This window comes from Pholcus phalangioides, unplaced genomic scaffold, assembly GCF_987345545.1.
Source record: "Pholcus phalangioides strain wild (caught in Gottingen) unplaced genomic scaffold, Ppha-v1.0 ptg000008l_1, whole genome shotgun sequence".
NCBI classification, from domain to species: Eukaryota; Metazoa; Arthropoda; class Arachnida; order Araneae; family Pholcidae; genus Pholcus; species Pholcus phalangioides.
Window position 1 is genome coordinate 15723645 of NW_028301601.1, and position 16650 is coordinate 15740294.

General features: G+C 38.2%; 1 protein-coding gene across 1 annotated transcript; it reads right to left on the reverse strand.

The window, feature by feature from the left end:
- Positions 1-2107: 2107 nt before the first annotated feature.
- LOC149083898 (uncharacterized) lies at positions 2108-2920 on the reverse strand. Its single transcript, XM_089235228.1, has one exon. The coding sequence runs from the start codon at positions 2918-2920 to the stop codon at positions 2108-2110; it is 813 nt and encodes a 270-aa protein (XP_089091354.1).
- Positions 2921-16650: the final 13730 nt, after the last annotated feature.

A 16650-nucleotide genomic window follows, 5' to 3' on the forward strand; every position in this document is an offset into this window, starting at 1 on the left:
CACCATGCAGAACAGTCTTTTCTCATGGATTGCCACACGAAACGTTGCTGCAAGAGCTTCAAAGTGGCCTTGGCACCAGGATGTGACAGTTTATGGATCTTGTCGAAGACAACCTTGCACCAGTTACTTGGAACGTAAGGTCTAACACGTCCATTAGAAACATCACAATAGATGGGTGTATTGCCAGTAGGGAAAGTCACAAGACGCAACTGAAGATTAGTGTTTGATGTTAGCAGATTTTGTAAGTCCTGATCATTTTGTTGATCAGCAGCCATGGAATCTAGGTCTAAAGAATCGGATAGTTTTATTTCGTTGATTCTAGATAATGTGTCAGCAATAACGTTTTCTTCACCTGATACGTGCCGAATATCAGTGGTGTACTGACTAATGAGTTCTAGATACCGTGTTTGACGAGCAGATGATTTCTCTAGCTTTTGATTGAACACAAATGTAAGAGGCTTGTGATCGCTGAAAATAACGACTTGTCTGCCTTCTAACATATGTTGGAAGTGTTTGACGGCCAAATAAATTGCCAAAAGTTCACGATCAAATGTGCTGTATTTTGTTTGAGTGGGAGAAAGTTTTTTAGAATAAAAACCAAGAGGTTCAAGTCCTTTCTCAACCTTCTGTTGCAATACAGCGCCTGCTGCAAAGTCAGATGCATCGACCATCAGAACCAATTGAGCATGGGGCTCTGGGAATGCTAAAGCAGTGGCATCAACAATTAATTGTTTGCATGATTCAAAAGCTTCTTTAGTAGTGTCAGTCCAATCGATAGGGGTTTTGTCATTCTTACGTTTATTGCTTACGAGAGCATATAAACAAGATTGTTTTGTTGCAGCGTCCTTCAAAAATCGGTGGTAGAAATTTAAAACGGCAAGAAAATTTCTGAGTTCTTTAACTGTCTTAGGCAAGGGGTACTCGACTAAGGTACGAACTTTGTCAGGTAAGGGAGAAACTCCTTTTTCTGATACCAAGAATCCTAAAAAAGAAATTTCGGTAACTCCGAAAACGCATTTGTGCAAGTTGATTACCACTCCAAAGTCCTGGAGTCTCTGGAAGAGCGTCTCTAAATGTTGCTTATGGGAAGAGTCATCCTCAGAAAAGATGAAGATATCGTCCAAATAAGCGAAACAAAAATCGAGATCGCGAAGAATGTTGTCAACAAAACGTTGAAATGTGCTTCCAGCATTTCGGAGACCATATGGCATCTTCAGGAATTCGAATAAGCCAATTGGAGTGGTTACAGCGGTTTTTTGAATGTCCTTGGGCTCGATAGGTATCTGCTGATAAGCCCTGACGAGGTCAACTTTTGAAAATATCTTCTTTCCTCGCAATCCCAGTATGAAGTCGTGGATATGGGGGAGCGGGTACTTATCAGCTACGGTAACTTTATTGAGCGCTCTGAAATCCCCACATATGCGCCAAGTACTGTCTTTCTTTTGCACAAAATGAATGGGGCTGGCCCATGGGCTTTTTGATGGCCTCAAAATACCTTGATTCATGAGCATTTGAAATTCGGTTTTCAAAGCAGCGAGTTTTTCGGGGTTGAGTCTCCTTGGTTTCGAAAATACGGGAGGTCCGGTTGTTTCTATACAGTGACTCAGCATGTCATAACCTGGCTTGATTTGGGGATTAGAGCCCAATAATTGGGGAAATTTACGTACAATGGTATCGTACTGTGATTTCCCATTGACAATAGATAAACTCGTATGTGGGCATTCAGCAAATGAACATACCGCTGATAAGGATGTTTCGTTATCGCGAATACACTTATTTTTGACGTCGACTAGTAAGTCGAATCGTTCAAGAAAATCGGCACCCAAAATTGGGGTAGAAATATCGGCAATAACGAAATTCCATGTAAATATTCGCCTCAACCCAAAATCAAGTTCTAGTCTGAGCTTACCGTAAGTCCGGATTTCAGACCCGTTCGCTGCATACAGCTTGAATTCCGTAAGAAGACATTTCAAGGACGTTAGCCGTTTGGGAAAGCAACTAATAACTGCACCGCTGTCCACTAGAAATCGTGTTCGAGTTTTGCGTTCGAAGACGAAAAGTCGGCTTGTTGTACCACAGCCTGCCGCCGACGAAGCAGCTGCGCCGACTAGTTTCCCGTAGACCAGTTGCAAGGAGTGACACACTTGCGAGCCTTCTCGCCGAAATTGTTGTGGTACCAACACAGCCCTTGAGAACGTGGACTGGATCGGGATCGGTTTCTGGAACGGTTACGAAAGCGAGTGCGGCTGCAACTCGAATGAGATGAATTGTTGCTGCTAAGCTGTTGAAAAGCATTTTTCAGTTCGGCAATTTCTGTACGGAGGGTGCTGACCTCGGAATGAGAATCAACAGTCGCGACTACGGTACTGTTTCTGGATACCTCACAGACTTTATCGGCGATTGCAGCAAGCTTCCGAATATTTGTAGGTTCATCACTACAAGTACTGAGAATCTGCTGTACATGCGAGGGTAATCGTTGGGTCCACAACGTGCAGAGTGCGCTTTCGTTTAGTTTTCCACCGTTGAGACTTTCCATTTCACAAAGCAATTGTGATGGACGTTGATCACCTAAATGCAAATCGTTGAACAATAATCGAAGTCGTGAACTTTCCGATTGCTCGAAATATGCAAGCACGCGTTTTTTGAGCGTGTTATAGGCATCAGTGGTGGGTGGCTGAACGATAATGTCACGGACACATTTCAAAACGTTTGAATCTAATGACGCGACAACAGAATGGAATTTTGTTAAGTCATTAGAGATGCCAGAAACTAAAAATTGTGACTCCACTTGTGCAAACCACACGGCAGGATCCGTTTCCCAGAATGGAGGTGCCTTGAAAGCAACACGGCACAAATCGAAAGCACGTGCGTTGACATCAGCTTGAGATGATTGATCCTGTTGTGCATTCGGATTTGCCATGATCGATTAAGAGCAGTTCAGTTCACTAAATTGTTGAACGTGAAATAAAAGTTTCGCCTACCTGAAAAATATTAACGGCAAAAATCCGTGCTAATGAGAAGACCACATGGTGCTGATAAACGAAAGTGAAGCAGGTGCGATAATATCCATATTGAACGGCCGGTTGTCACCAGTTTAGCTAGTTGGTTCAGCTATTTGATGTTTTATTCCGTGATGTAATAACATGGTCAACAGTTAACAAATAATTAACATTTATTTAATTAACTTTTGAGAGCGAGAATCAAGCGACCGACTGATACAACAACAACAAGAAGACTCTACAATATTATACAGTACATTCGAGAACATTGATCAGAAACGTGTGCGCGTTTCAGCTAGTAGAGCCGAATAGGGCGCGCGCGACACGACTGCCATCTCGAGGAATATTCGTCGCCACAGTACACATGTCTTCTATTTCTTGACAAGTCAAACACAAAACGATTTTTAACCCTTACATTGTGGAGGGAAATGACCACCATGTGTGGAGTGACATTGTTGTGTATTCTTCAACGATCATAGAAAAGGGGGGAGGGGTCATTTAAGTATTACGTCAGCATCGATAGGAGTGAGGGGATTTCAGATATGTTGAATTTTGATGACAAGGGGGGATTGAATGATGCTTACGCAATCAACCACCCTTTATAAAAATATGAAATATTTTTAATGGCATCTCTTTACTGAGCATGTCAAAAACAAGGAAAAACCTTAACCCAGTTTGTGGGCACATGAACTAATATATATATATATATATATCCCCCACCCGCTATTGATTAAGTCCTCTATAGAGCCACTTTAGTGATCTCTAGTATTCCGTAGACCCTTCACGTGATCTGTTAATGAGTCCCGGCCGCTTAATTGCTCTAGAAATAGGCCACGGGCCTCTTAAGTGCACTTGGAACTTTGCCACGCGTCATTCAAGTAATCTGTAAATATGCCGCGGATCACTTAATTAATCCAGGAATGTGCCGCGGGTAACTTCAGTGATGTAGAACTGCAATGGGGGTCTCGTAAGTGCTGTAAAACTGTGTCACATGACACTTAAGGGGATCTATAAGTGTGCAACGAAACGCTTAAGTGTTCCGGAACTCTGCCGCGAGCTATTCAAGTGCATGTCTCGTTGATTCATTTCTATAAAATTGGGTTGGCTGGCCAAATTAGATAATCCCGGGGCCAAAGGTTAGCATATATAGCTTAAAAGCGTAGGTCGCAATGGATTTATTGAAGAGGAATTTTGAGTTCGTAGCCTTCAAATAACATTGAATAACATTGCTATGGGACCAGTATTACGCCAGTAGATTTTTTGCCATTTTTGACTCCCTTCCTCCTGTCAGCAAAACTCTGACATCCCCCCCCCCCCTCTTGTCAGCAAAATTTCGTCAGCAGCTTCAAATATTTCATATCTTCAATAAGGTTGGTTGATGATGTAAGCAACTTTCAAACCCTCTCCCTCCCTCCTTTGTTATCAAAAGTCAGCAAATGTGAAACTCTTCCCCCCATGCTGACGTAATACTTGAATGACCCCTATATGTCTTCTTTTGATTTTTAATATATTGACTATATTTATATACACTCATGTCCATAAATTAAGGATAATTCAGAATCACACGGAAATCGAAATCCAAAATGAAAATTTCACCTGTAGAGTTATCACACACATCTGCAAGAATGATATGCAAATTTCAGGAAGCCACCCGATGATGCCGATAGTACGTCACAATGACGAGAGTGTAAGAGGGGGGTATATAAGGAATGGTGGCAAAGAAGTGAAATTGTTCACAACAGTTCTGTAAGGCGCTCAGTGCCGTAAGCGAATATTTGTGACACAGAGGACGCATGTGGATGATTTTTTACGTGGTAGAATTATCGACAGCCTGGAATGTGGGCGTACTCAGATGGAAGTATCCGAGGAACTTGGAATTGCCCAAAGTGTCATCTCTAGGCTTCGGCAACGATTCCAAGATAACGGAAATGTCAGTAGACGTTACAGTACAGGTCGCCCCCGAGTTACAACGCCGAATGAAGACCGGTATTTAGTAGTAACTGCCAAAAGAAGCAGACGGAGCACAGCATCCGACCTGTCTCGTCAGCTATCTGCAGCCACGGGTACCACAGTTTTAAGGCAAACCGTGTACAGACGTTTGGGAGATACTGGTCTATATGCTCGCAGGCCTGTCAGATGTGTTCCGCTCACGGCAACTCACTGTCGGAAGCGATTAGCCTGGAGTAGAGAACATGCAACGTGGACATCGTCACAGTGGGCTTGTGTGATGTTTTCCGACGAGTCCAGGTTTAGCTTGCAGTCTGATTCACGTCGGACTTTCATATGGAGAACGCCAGGTACCTGTTACCACCAAGACAACATCATTGAACGACACCATTGGTTACGGTGGTGCAGCATTGCTCGTTTGGGGTAGAATTATACTGGGTTCTAGAACAGATCTGCATGTTCAAACCGGAACCATGAAAGCCCAAATTTATCTGGACATCATTCTGGAACAACATGTACGTTTGTTTAGGGGTGCCATGGGCGCAGAATTTGTGTTTATGGATGACAACGCCCGTCCTCACCGAGCAAACATCGTAAACGAATGCCTTAAATCGGAGGATATAACCCGTATGGAATGGCCAGCATTCTCACCTGAGTTGAATCCGATAGAGCATGTGTGGGACATGCTTGGCCGACGAGTTGCAGCTCGTCAACCACCTCCTACATGTGTACCGGAACTTCGGAGAGCATTGCTTGTCGAGTGGAGTGATCTTCCCCAAGATCAGATCGATAATTTGATACTCAGCATGCCTAGGCGTTGTACGGACTGTATTTCATCGCATGGGAGACATACAATGTATTAACCATCATACCAACCATGTAATAGTAAGTTTTTGTAAAGGAGATATTTTTTACAATTACTCCAGGGAGCAAAAATCGTAGTTTTTATGAATGGTATCATACATACACCATCGTTTTTGTTCTTTATCTTTTGTTTAATAACTGGACTTTATGAATAAGTAACGTTTGTTTTGTTTCTGAACCTTTATTTGCCGGAGCTGGCATTATCCTTAATTTGTGGACATTTTTTTTTTCTGATGTAATAACATTCATAACCCCTGAAAAATGTCCTTCTTTGGATATTTCAATTCTTACCAATTAAAGGATTAATTAAAAACGTTTGAAAAGATATCGGGACGACGTGGTAGTTATTTTTAGACAATAGTAATGTCTGTCTTGATCATTTTTTTTAATACGTAAAGAATAGGGCATTCGAAACCTTTGATATGGCATTAAAGCCTCTTCATGCTCAATGTTGCAAACACTTCCTTTCTTCCGAACTGTACGCACCCCCTTTATCGTCGAATAATAATTTTATCCAAGACGATGTTAGATTTTATTGCACAATTAACTTTATTAAATAAAGTTACATACGACGAAACATGGATAAAATGTGTAATGCTTATATGACTGAAAACTGATTTTACGAAAATAGTAATAAAAAGCTTTATGCACAAATATTTTATGAGCATAACAGGTATCTTAATGATAAAATGTCTTTTTATAACACGCTTGCAACTTTGGAATTCGTTTTTATCATGATCAGGTTAGCGATACTGTAAATTCACCGGTAAAATCAAATTTGCTATTATGTACTTTTTCACTAATCTTCTAACACAGTACTCAAAAGTCAAGAAAGATAGATTAAAAATTTGTGTAAACTACACACTCAATATCCCTAAAAATATTTACAAAGTTCCAATCAAAATTGTAAAAGAAAAAAAAATAGCAATAAAAATCAGTTTCCGACACCTTAAGAATAACTTTGTAAAATACTTTTTACGACAAACACTTATTATTATTGGAAGAAAACCTATATAAATTGCTTGAATTCTTAACGAGCTCAATAAGAAGACACGCGTGATGAGAATCTTTATCAACAAACGAAAAGGTGACACCCATTAATGATGTTACGAAATCAAGTTTTCCAATTATCAAATCAAGAGTTTTATTCAGGTTATTAGCAATTCGATAAAATTCGTTTAAGATGATTATGTGTAACAAAAAACATTACATCCTTGATAATTCCCACGAATAATGCCAGCATTGAAATCAGAATCTCCAATATTAAGCGGATTATATCACAAGTAATATTAATACTATTAGAAACATTCTTAACTTAAACAAAAAAATAATAAAATTCATTATAAAACAAGGTATCCTAATGACCGGCCTTTATCTCATCAACCGTTCGTCGTACACGAATGGTTCCAATTTGAAAATTGCCGAAAAGGTGTTCAAAAATCACACTTTACCAGTTTTGAGAGTCAAATTACAATGTGTCAAAACATAAAATGATCTATATGCAAATTCAAAAATAATAGAAAAGGTGGGAAAAAAAACAGCATAAAAAAAGAAACTAGCGGACACAACGCTTCTTCCTCTACTTTTCTCCGATTTTTTGAGTTAAAATATCTCAGTAAATATTGCACTTAGGAACGTGAAATATTTTCGTTGGCTTCAGAACAGACAGGGCAACAACATTCTGACTGTGGATTTCTAGAGCAGGAGGAAGCGTATAAAAATCGGCGCGAATGCGAGCCGATCTCCCCGTTAAAAAGTCTCGCCACAGAGAGCAACAGGCCTATAACGTTACAAATATTCAATCATTACACTTCACTCACAATTTGAAGTATAAATGGCAGCACTGAAATATAATACACAACACTAGCTACGCACTCAGACTGTTAGGTGTACACGCTCACTTTGTTCCAAACTTTGCCACGAAGCTGGGCTGGAAGAGATCTCGGCAACAGGATAAGTCCGGTGGCAGAGACCCTGGCGTTCATTCATTGCTTTTGGAAATTATAGTTATTCAATCGATGTCTTTTTGCGATATATATTAAAAAAATTACAATATTTTTTTTACGATTTTGTGGGATTATGATCCATGTCTGTTTATTACGTTTAACATAAATAACCGAACGTTTGGTTTCTTGAAGACTTTTATAAGAGTGTTTGACTGTACTAATTTGAATAACAACGCTTAAATTTAATTGAGGCTGGAAAATTAGCAATTTCAATTTAAACATATGGGTGAATCAGGCAAATCTAAAAATGATCCGTATGCCCTTATTAGATTTAATATGGCGAGCCAAAAATTTCATCAATATTATGTTATACCGGAGCGATGGTTATGCCACAAAACCACTACCCCCCCCCCCCGAGGAATGCAAAAAAAAAAGCTGCTCACCATATTTTATATTCATCAGGCCCAGATACAACATTTTTCACCCAAGTGAAGTGGTGGTCAGATGTTCGTCTACAACCATGAAAGTTGCCATCAGGTCCCAGGTTTGAACAAGGGGAAGAATATATAAGTAACAAGAAATTTACCCTAAAACGAGCTTGAGGTGACCACCGATAGACATGCACCTTCATTTCCATCCGAGCTCGGGAGTTGCAGTACAGCGATATGACCGGAATTGCTGTGTATGTTGAAGTAGATATAACATTTATCAAATAATTTCATTAAATACATTAGAATCCCGCTAATCCGAAAAACCCGCTTTATCCGAACGTCTCTTAAAACGTAGAAGAAAGCGAGAAGGTCGAAGAAACAACAACTGAAAAAAGCGAGCACTCATTAATGATGCTTTATTACACGCTATATTTCATGCATGGGGGAATCACGCAAAGGAGAATTACATAGTTAAGCCTTAAAAAATCTTCCGTTTTAAGTTGAAGAAGCGGCATCGTCTTAGAATCATGATGTCTGCAGGGGTTGCATTGTCATGCTGCTCCACGTACGGAATAGTAGTTTCAAAAAGCTATCACAGGTTCTGAATGAATTGGTGGTGAAGCATCGTAATCTTTTAACCCAGCAGTTCTCAAACTTTTGCCATCCGTGGTTCCTTTCTATGACAATGGTTTTCAGCGACGCCCCAGAATAGCCTTAGAAAGAACCACTTCAAACCAGTGAAAAGGCAGTCGTAAACGTTCGCACCTCACCGCGACGCCCTTGGCAATGGTTGGCGACGTCTCTAGGACAAACGACGCTCACTTTGGGAAACCACTGATCTTGCAAGTTGAAACATCGGATACGATTTCTGTATACATGATATTTGAATACCGTTACAGCCTAATGATAATTAGATACATATAACCTTTCACCCATATCTTTTTCTACTCTTTTGCTTCCTCACAGCCATAGGAATTTCTGAAGAATTTCATCTTTTTTTTAAATCGGATTCCTTTGTTGTTTATTGATTATGATTGGTCATAAGTGGAAGGTTGAGATATCAAATGGTGTAAGTCCAGATTTTCTTGATGTGTAGTTAGCCACATAAAATACAGGGTGGGCAAAAAGTCCGCGTAGAAACTTTAAAAGTTCATAAAAACCGGAAAAATAACCGAAATAAAAAACGGTTTGTAGGGTTAGCATCGTTAGGTCACAGGAAATTTTTTTAAGACAGAAAAAAAAATAACTCAAGAACATCCGATAGATGGCGCTGACGGATACAAGTCAAAGAAAAAAATACGCAAATAACGAACAGAATGCTTCCAGATCGTTTATTAAAGCAGTATGTGTTCCACATGACCACCCCCACCACAGGGGATAACTCATTACAGGCGAGTTACAAATCCAGCAACGGCAGCAGGTCCACATACACGGTTTACAACGGTGTACTGTTTGTGGATTAGGAGCGCAAGCTCTTATAACCGCCTCATTTGCATATTTCCAGCAAAGTCGCTCGTACCAGCGCCACCTATCGGCTGTTTTTGGAGTTTTTCCTCTGAAAAAAAAATTCCCGTGACCTAGTGATGCTAACCCTGCAAACCGTTTTTTATTTCGGTTATTTTTCTGGTTTTTATTCATTTTTAAAATTTCTACGGAATTTTTTCCATCAAGTACATGAAATAACTAAGAATCTCGATACTCACTTAGAAATGAAGTGGTGAAAATTGAAGCTGATGAAATAGCCTACAGAGATGGCAAGAGTATAATTTTTCTGACACGATAATTGTTAGAGTGATTTCGAATGAAAAGTTCTTTGTTTTGAAAAAAACACTTCCAAGGGGACTTAGATAATTTGATTTCTCAACCCCGAAGTTTCCCATGCTTCATCGAATTTTTTTTTCATTTGTGGAAAATGGAACGACTCATTCTTATCTTCAATAAGGTACCGAAGCAACATTTTTTTTTGCACAGTTTGATGGATTGTTATGCCCCTTAATTCATTAGCTGAAGAATAGACGTAGTATTGGAAGATAAAAAATAATAATTTGCTTCGAATTATCTTGAAATAATTTCAATCTATTCAGTTCAATTTATTTCACAATAATTTCACTTTAAATTTTTCCCGCATTCTTAACGCATAGGCCCATTCGGGCACGGCCCGGGCGCCTCAAGAGAAAAAGGGCCTCAGAAAAATGAGAAGTAGTTGAATTTTTCAAGAATTAGCTGCGTAGGGCCTCAGAAAAATCACTTGGCCCGGAGGCCCATAATGCCGTTAAGACGGCCCTGCTCTTATCCCGCCGAGAGGGATACTCACTATTGCTGCAGTTCTAAAAAAGTCATGTTTAAAAGAATTGAAGAACTGCGCTGACGAAATTTTGTTGCTGACGGGGGGTCAGTGTTTTGCTGACTTGCTGACAGGGGAGGGGGTTCTCAAAAATGGCTAAAAATCTGCTGACGTAATGCTAGAATGGCCCCATTGCACTTCGGGAACACACTATATTTACATGATTTAAGCAGATTTTAATAGTCTGAATATGTCATGTAATATTTGCCAACTTACTTTGGGGCCCATTCAAGTGTTACGACAGCAAATGTTTAGCCATTTTTGACCCCTGCCAGCAAAATTTTGTCAGCTCTGCCCATAGACTTAAGATATAAGCCACATACCTCTTAACGCATATTGGAAGCGGGTTCTAGCGTATTGCGGAAAATAAAAAGCGTCCCACAAAAATAGGGTTAAACATGAATTTGTTTTTTTTTCAACTTAACGTGTCAATAGAACAAATAAACAAACATACACTCCCGTCCTCAATGCAATAAGAACCACTTCTAGAGATTTCTTAAAAAAAATACGTAAAACAACAAGAGCAAAACTGCCGTCATATCCGAGGCCACCGCATTTTCATAGTCGTTATAAACCCTTTTCATTAGCATTATTATTTACGGGAGTCAGCCCGGACCACCAACAGTCAATGTTATAGCTTCAGTGCCGTTTTAGATGAGGTCGTTATAACCGAGTTTGACTGTATGATCATCAAAAATAAAATACTGGCGAAAATATTGTACTTATGTTTGCTTTGTTCCTCATCAACAGAAATTATCACCACCGATATAACTCGAGAGAGAAAAAAAATATACTTCTTTCCGGAAATTAATAAGTTTTCATTTATTTCAAAAAACTCAAACTACCAACGACAAGAAAAATCAGTGTTTATAACATTTCCTAGAGGTTTTTTTTATTTCTATCGAAAGAATCGGATTTCTAACTAGCCTATAACACTTGGCATGATCCAACTACGAATATTTGTGACAGCCTTCATGCATACAGAAATGAAATGGCAAATACAGGGGGGAAAAAAAAGTAATAAAACCTTCCACGCGCATATTATCTCGGCTAATTACGTCATCTGGGACCAACAACAAAAGAAGGGCCCCCACTGATGATTACGGAGTAATTACTACATGTTCATGTCGTTTCATTCATGATTTGTATTCCTTATTCCGCCTGGAAACGCGAATTATGATCCAAGGAAAACAGAGAACATGAAACTAAGGGAATAAAAAAACATTATTTTCTCCCCTTAATAATGAGTTAATTATTTTCACGAAAAATCTGAGACTTTTCCTGAAAAAAAAAATGAAACCGAAGAGAGTAAACGATTTTCCTGTTCTTTTTTTTTTGACACTAATTGAGCGAAGGAACTCGAGTTTCAAGTCACCAATTTTGGACGCAATAACGAGATTGGAGGGAACCAATATATTGTGATGATCACTGTGTAGAAAAAGTTCTTTGGTTTCGTGGAGGGAGATTTCCGAGTTTTTAAGGAAAAAGGGGGAAAACGAAAATTTTCAAGAAAGAAACTCGGAAGTATACGAAAACATATTTTAAAAAAGGAAACAAAATTGAAATTTTTGAGATCTAGGAAATGGATAAAAATGGGGAAAAGAGCGTTTTGGGAATTTGTTAAATTGTATTGAAAGAATGAGGGTATCATTTGACAAATTCGAATATTTCTTTATTAATAAAGATAATTATTATGTATTTTTTTAATTTTTAAAACTTCCATTTTTTGATTCTTTTATTTTAATTTTTTAAATTATTTTTAAGTCTTTTATTTCAACTCCACAAAAACTACTTATATCAGATTATTAAATTTTCACGAATAAATTAAAAAATACTTAACAAAAAAATCTAACGAGAACCATAACTAGAAGCAATCGAGTAGCCTATACCAAGTCCAAAGCCTAATAAAAAAACTATAAAAAGAGCTTCTCCCACATATTGCCCCTAAGGTTTTAAACTTATTCGACATTGATAATCAGTTTAGGGGTCATTAAAGTATTACGTTAGCATAGAGGGGGGGTTTCGGATTTGCTGACTTTTGATGACGGGGGGGGGGAAGGGGCGTTTGCAGGTTGCTTACGTCATCAACCACCCCTTTTTGAAGATATGAAATATTCTAAGCTGCTGACGGGGAGGACTTCAGTGTTTTGCTGACAAGGGGGGAGGGGGTCAAAAATGACTGAAAATCTGATTACGTAATACTTGAATGGTCCCTTAGCAATAAAAAAAATACATTAAATCATATAGTTTTTGAAATTTTTAACAATATTGATTACGAAACAATTATGACAAATGCATTGTAATTATATATAAAAAGTCCAAAATAAAATTCGTACAGTGGTAAATGAATGTATATATGTATGAATTATGTAGAAAAGTATAGATTTTGACATATAATTTGACAGAATGTTTGTTTGCAACCATATGTGTAATGTCTGTAATACATTGCACTGATTTTCACAATGGGTAATTTAATTGCATAAATATATGATATTCAAAGCGATTAATTTAATTATATACATTATACTGGAATCGTAAATTCATAAACAAGTATACAGTATGACGAGAGTCGAGTCTTCATATAAGCTGCTGCTTGAAATATATTCGAAGTTTTAACCCTAAGGTTAATGTAGACCTGCTGGAAGTCCCTTGAGGTGACGTAGTGTTTGGTTTTACGTTCATATGTTTGATTCTATGTATATGTTTGAGTCGGTACAGGTTTTTGTGCTTTATTACGTTAAAAAAAAATTGACGTTAATTACGTTCATTCTTTTCTCAAGTCTTTTATTTTGATTTTTTTGATATTTATAAATACTGTACTTCGCATGCGATTCCGATAGTTATTATTTTACGGAAAAAAGTCTTTCCTCAGGTTTAAAGAATCGTATAGGCTTATGTGGTGGCTCCTCACAGAGAAAAAAAAAACAAAACATGAATTCTCTAAACATTTATTACGCACACAGGCATACAAAATGAAGGACGATACACTGATAGACATGAAAAAAATGGGTTTTCAACGCCATCTTCCCCAACAACGACCCGTTTTGCCATCAATCCACTTATCTCATTAATTTTTATTTTTCTTGCAGCGTCATCTACTAAACCAAAAAACAAAGCTATGATTCAAATTCCACAATTCAGCCATTTTACGACTCACTAACTTTGTGACCTTTTTTTTTCAACAAAAAATACTGAAAACAAATAGACACAATATGTATAATAAGCATTAAAATAAACTAACACAATATTTGTATAAGTATAAACGCAAATAAGCACTATATTACAAATTTCAAGTTTAAATCCAGTGTTCCAATGCAGGTTTATTTGAAGAGAAATGACCTTTTATGTGTTTATATTTCGAAATTACAATTTTCCTTACGGAAAAGGCAATGATGGAGAAGATATGGGCCTAGGCTCGGTACTTCGAGCAACGGCAATTATATTTGTATAAACATGAAAAAATCTAAACACAACAATTCGGGACATTCCCAAAAACGTTTATTGAGATCAGCTGCGGTAGCGGTGGTAATGAACCAGAATGAGTCACATTCGTGATACAGAAATGAGGGAGAATGTAATAGAGACTGTTCTATCTTACAGGCCGAAAAAGACAAGAAATAAATGCCTCTATGAGAAGCATTCTCAACGATAGACCACCTGGTATATCAGAGAGCTTGACGTCTATCGTTTAGTGAGAAACAAGAAGTGGACAAACAGATACACTAATGTCTGGAAGAGTCAGACCAAGTTCGGCCCAGCCGAGCTCCCATTTTCTCTGTGAGCTCTTCACAGAGAAAAACGCGACGCTCAGTTTTCTAAACATTTATAACGCGCACAAACACATAAAATACAAGACACTGACAGACCTTGGATAAATTCAAAAAACGTGGATTTTCCCGCCATCTTCCCCGACAACAAAAATCGTTACCATCATTCCATATCTTAATCGCCTTCATTATCATTCGTGCCGTAGTGCCATGTATTGAACAAAAAAAAAAAAAAAAAATGAAGCAATAACTAAAAATCCCGCATATACAGGGTGAATCCGGTCTGTTCTGCCAAACGAAAGGGGGTGATAGACGAGCCCAAGTGGATCATGAAACAACCTTCCCATTCCTGTCCTATCTCGAACCGTTTTCGAGTTATGGTGGATAATCGATTAAAAAAAAAATGTGTGAAGTCTGAAAAAAACTCAGGTTTGTGAAGTTTCTGAGACATACACGCAAGCTAAGTACATATTTGAAAAGCGCAGAAAAAGTAGGTCACATATTCTATTGACATATTTCGATTAAATTGCGAGCTATTAAATCCAGCTCTTTCAACGCTATAGGCGTTGGAAGATAGGCAAAGTTGAAAATCGAGTTGTCAACAACATTCTTAATTGCCAATTCTACAAACATCCTTCTAGCTACAATCGATCAAATTTGCCATAAACTTGTCCATTCCATCAGCTTTTGAAAGAGCCTAGAATAAAACAAATTGGTCCTCCAGTTCAGGAGAAATTTGGTCGTTCGTGTGCAATACATGCGTTCGTCGAAGTAATTTTAGTAAAGATATATATATAGATGACTTTTTCTCAGCCCCAGATATCAAGCAAACAGTTATTTTCTGCATGCTATGCTGAGGTGAACTCGGAAAGAAAAGTCATCATGTCTCCGCCGGGACTCAAACCCAAGCCCTCTTGCATACCAGGCAATCATGTTACCATCTACACCACTGCAGACACGACCCTGCCTTCCTTATTTCACTCACTGTATCGCGAGGTGCTGAAGTTGAGATGGTAGTAGCCTCTCAACTTCAGGAAATGCCTCCCCACCCCCCAGATGGGTGGTTTAGAGAGAGATAGATGGCTTTTTTCAGCCCAAGATATCAAGGAAACAGTTATTTTCTGCATGGTATGCTGAGGTGAACTCGGAAAGAAAAGTCATAATGTCTCCGCCGGAACTCTCCACCACTGGAGTGGTGTAGATGGTACCCTCTTGCAGGCTCCGGTATACAGGAGGGCCTGGGTTCGAGTCCTGGCGGAGACATGATAACTTTCCTTTCCGAGTTCACTTCAGCATAATATCCAGAAAATCACCGTTTCCTTAATTTTAGTAGGTTTTGACGATAATTTGATTGTTCACTTTACCAACCTCTCAGCCCTTCTATCTCTCCATTAAGTACGGTTATTCTGTAAATAGTGGTAGTGTCACCTTATAGGATTTTTTGTGCAAAATCGAATTGTCGCCAAAATCTCTAACCGCCAATTCCGAATTTTGCTAATTTCAGTGAAGTATTGCGAACAAACGACTAAATTTCTCCGGAACTAGATAAGCAATTTGGTTTGTTCTAGGCTCCTTCAAAAGCTTGTGGAATGGGCGAGTTTTTACAAATTTGACCAATTGTTGCTAGAAGGGTGTTTGCGGAATTGGCAATTAAAAGTTTTGGCGACAACTCGATTTTGAACTTTGCCAATCTTTCCGCGCTTGTAGCCCGCCATTATAAAAGTATTAAAAATAATATCGGTTTAATTTAGGTCTTCGTTTTCAGCATTTTTTGTTACTAATTTTAAGGCAGTGAGTTTTAAAATTAATGACGTTTTTTTATGAGTTCTAATATAATGAGATTTTTTTTTGAAAATCTTCAAAAATTAATCTTATTCCAAAGAGAGCCGATACGATTATGCTTTATGTTGTAAATGAAATACAGGCCGTGAACCCCTTTACACTTCCTCTATCTATCTATTTGCACTTTTCAAAAATTGTCTACTCCTTGCTGATGATTTGAATATTTTTAAAAGTACAAAGTACAAAATGAGTTGTCTTTACTTCACGAATGATGTTTACTTTATAGACATAATCTCAGTATTGATAAATGTTTTGTTCTTTCATTCACTCACAAAAAGAATCCAATGTTTCTTACGTATAGCATTAATAATAGCCAATTGCTTAGAAGAACCTCTGCGATCGATTTGGGTGTTATTTATAGTACCAATTTCAACTTTGCTGATCACATTAGAGATCTTTGTTCTTGTGTCATATAAAAAACTTGGCTTGCTTAAAACAATGGCGAGAGATTTCAACGCGATAGTAACACTTTAATATCCATTTTTAATACGCTTAGATCTAAACTGTAAT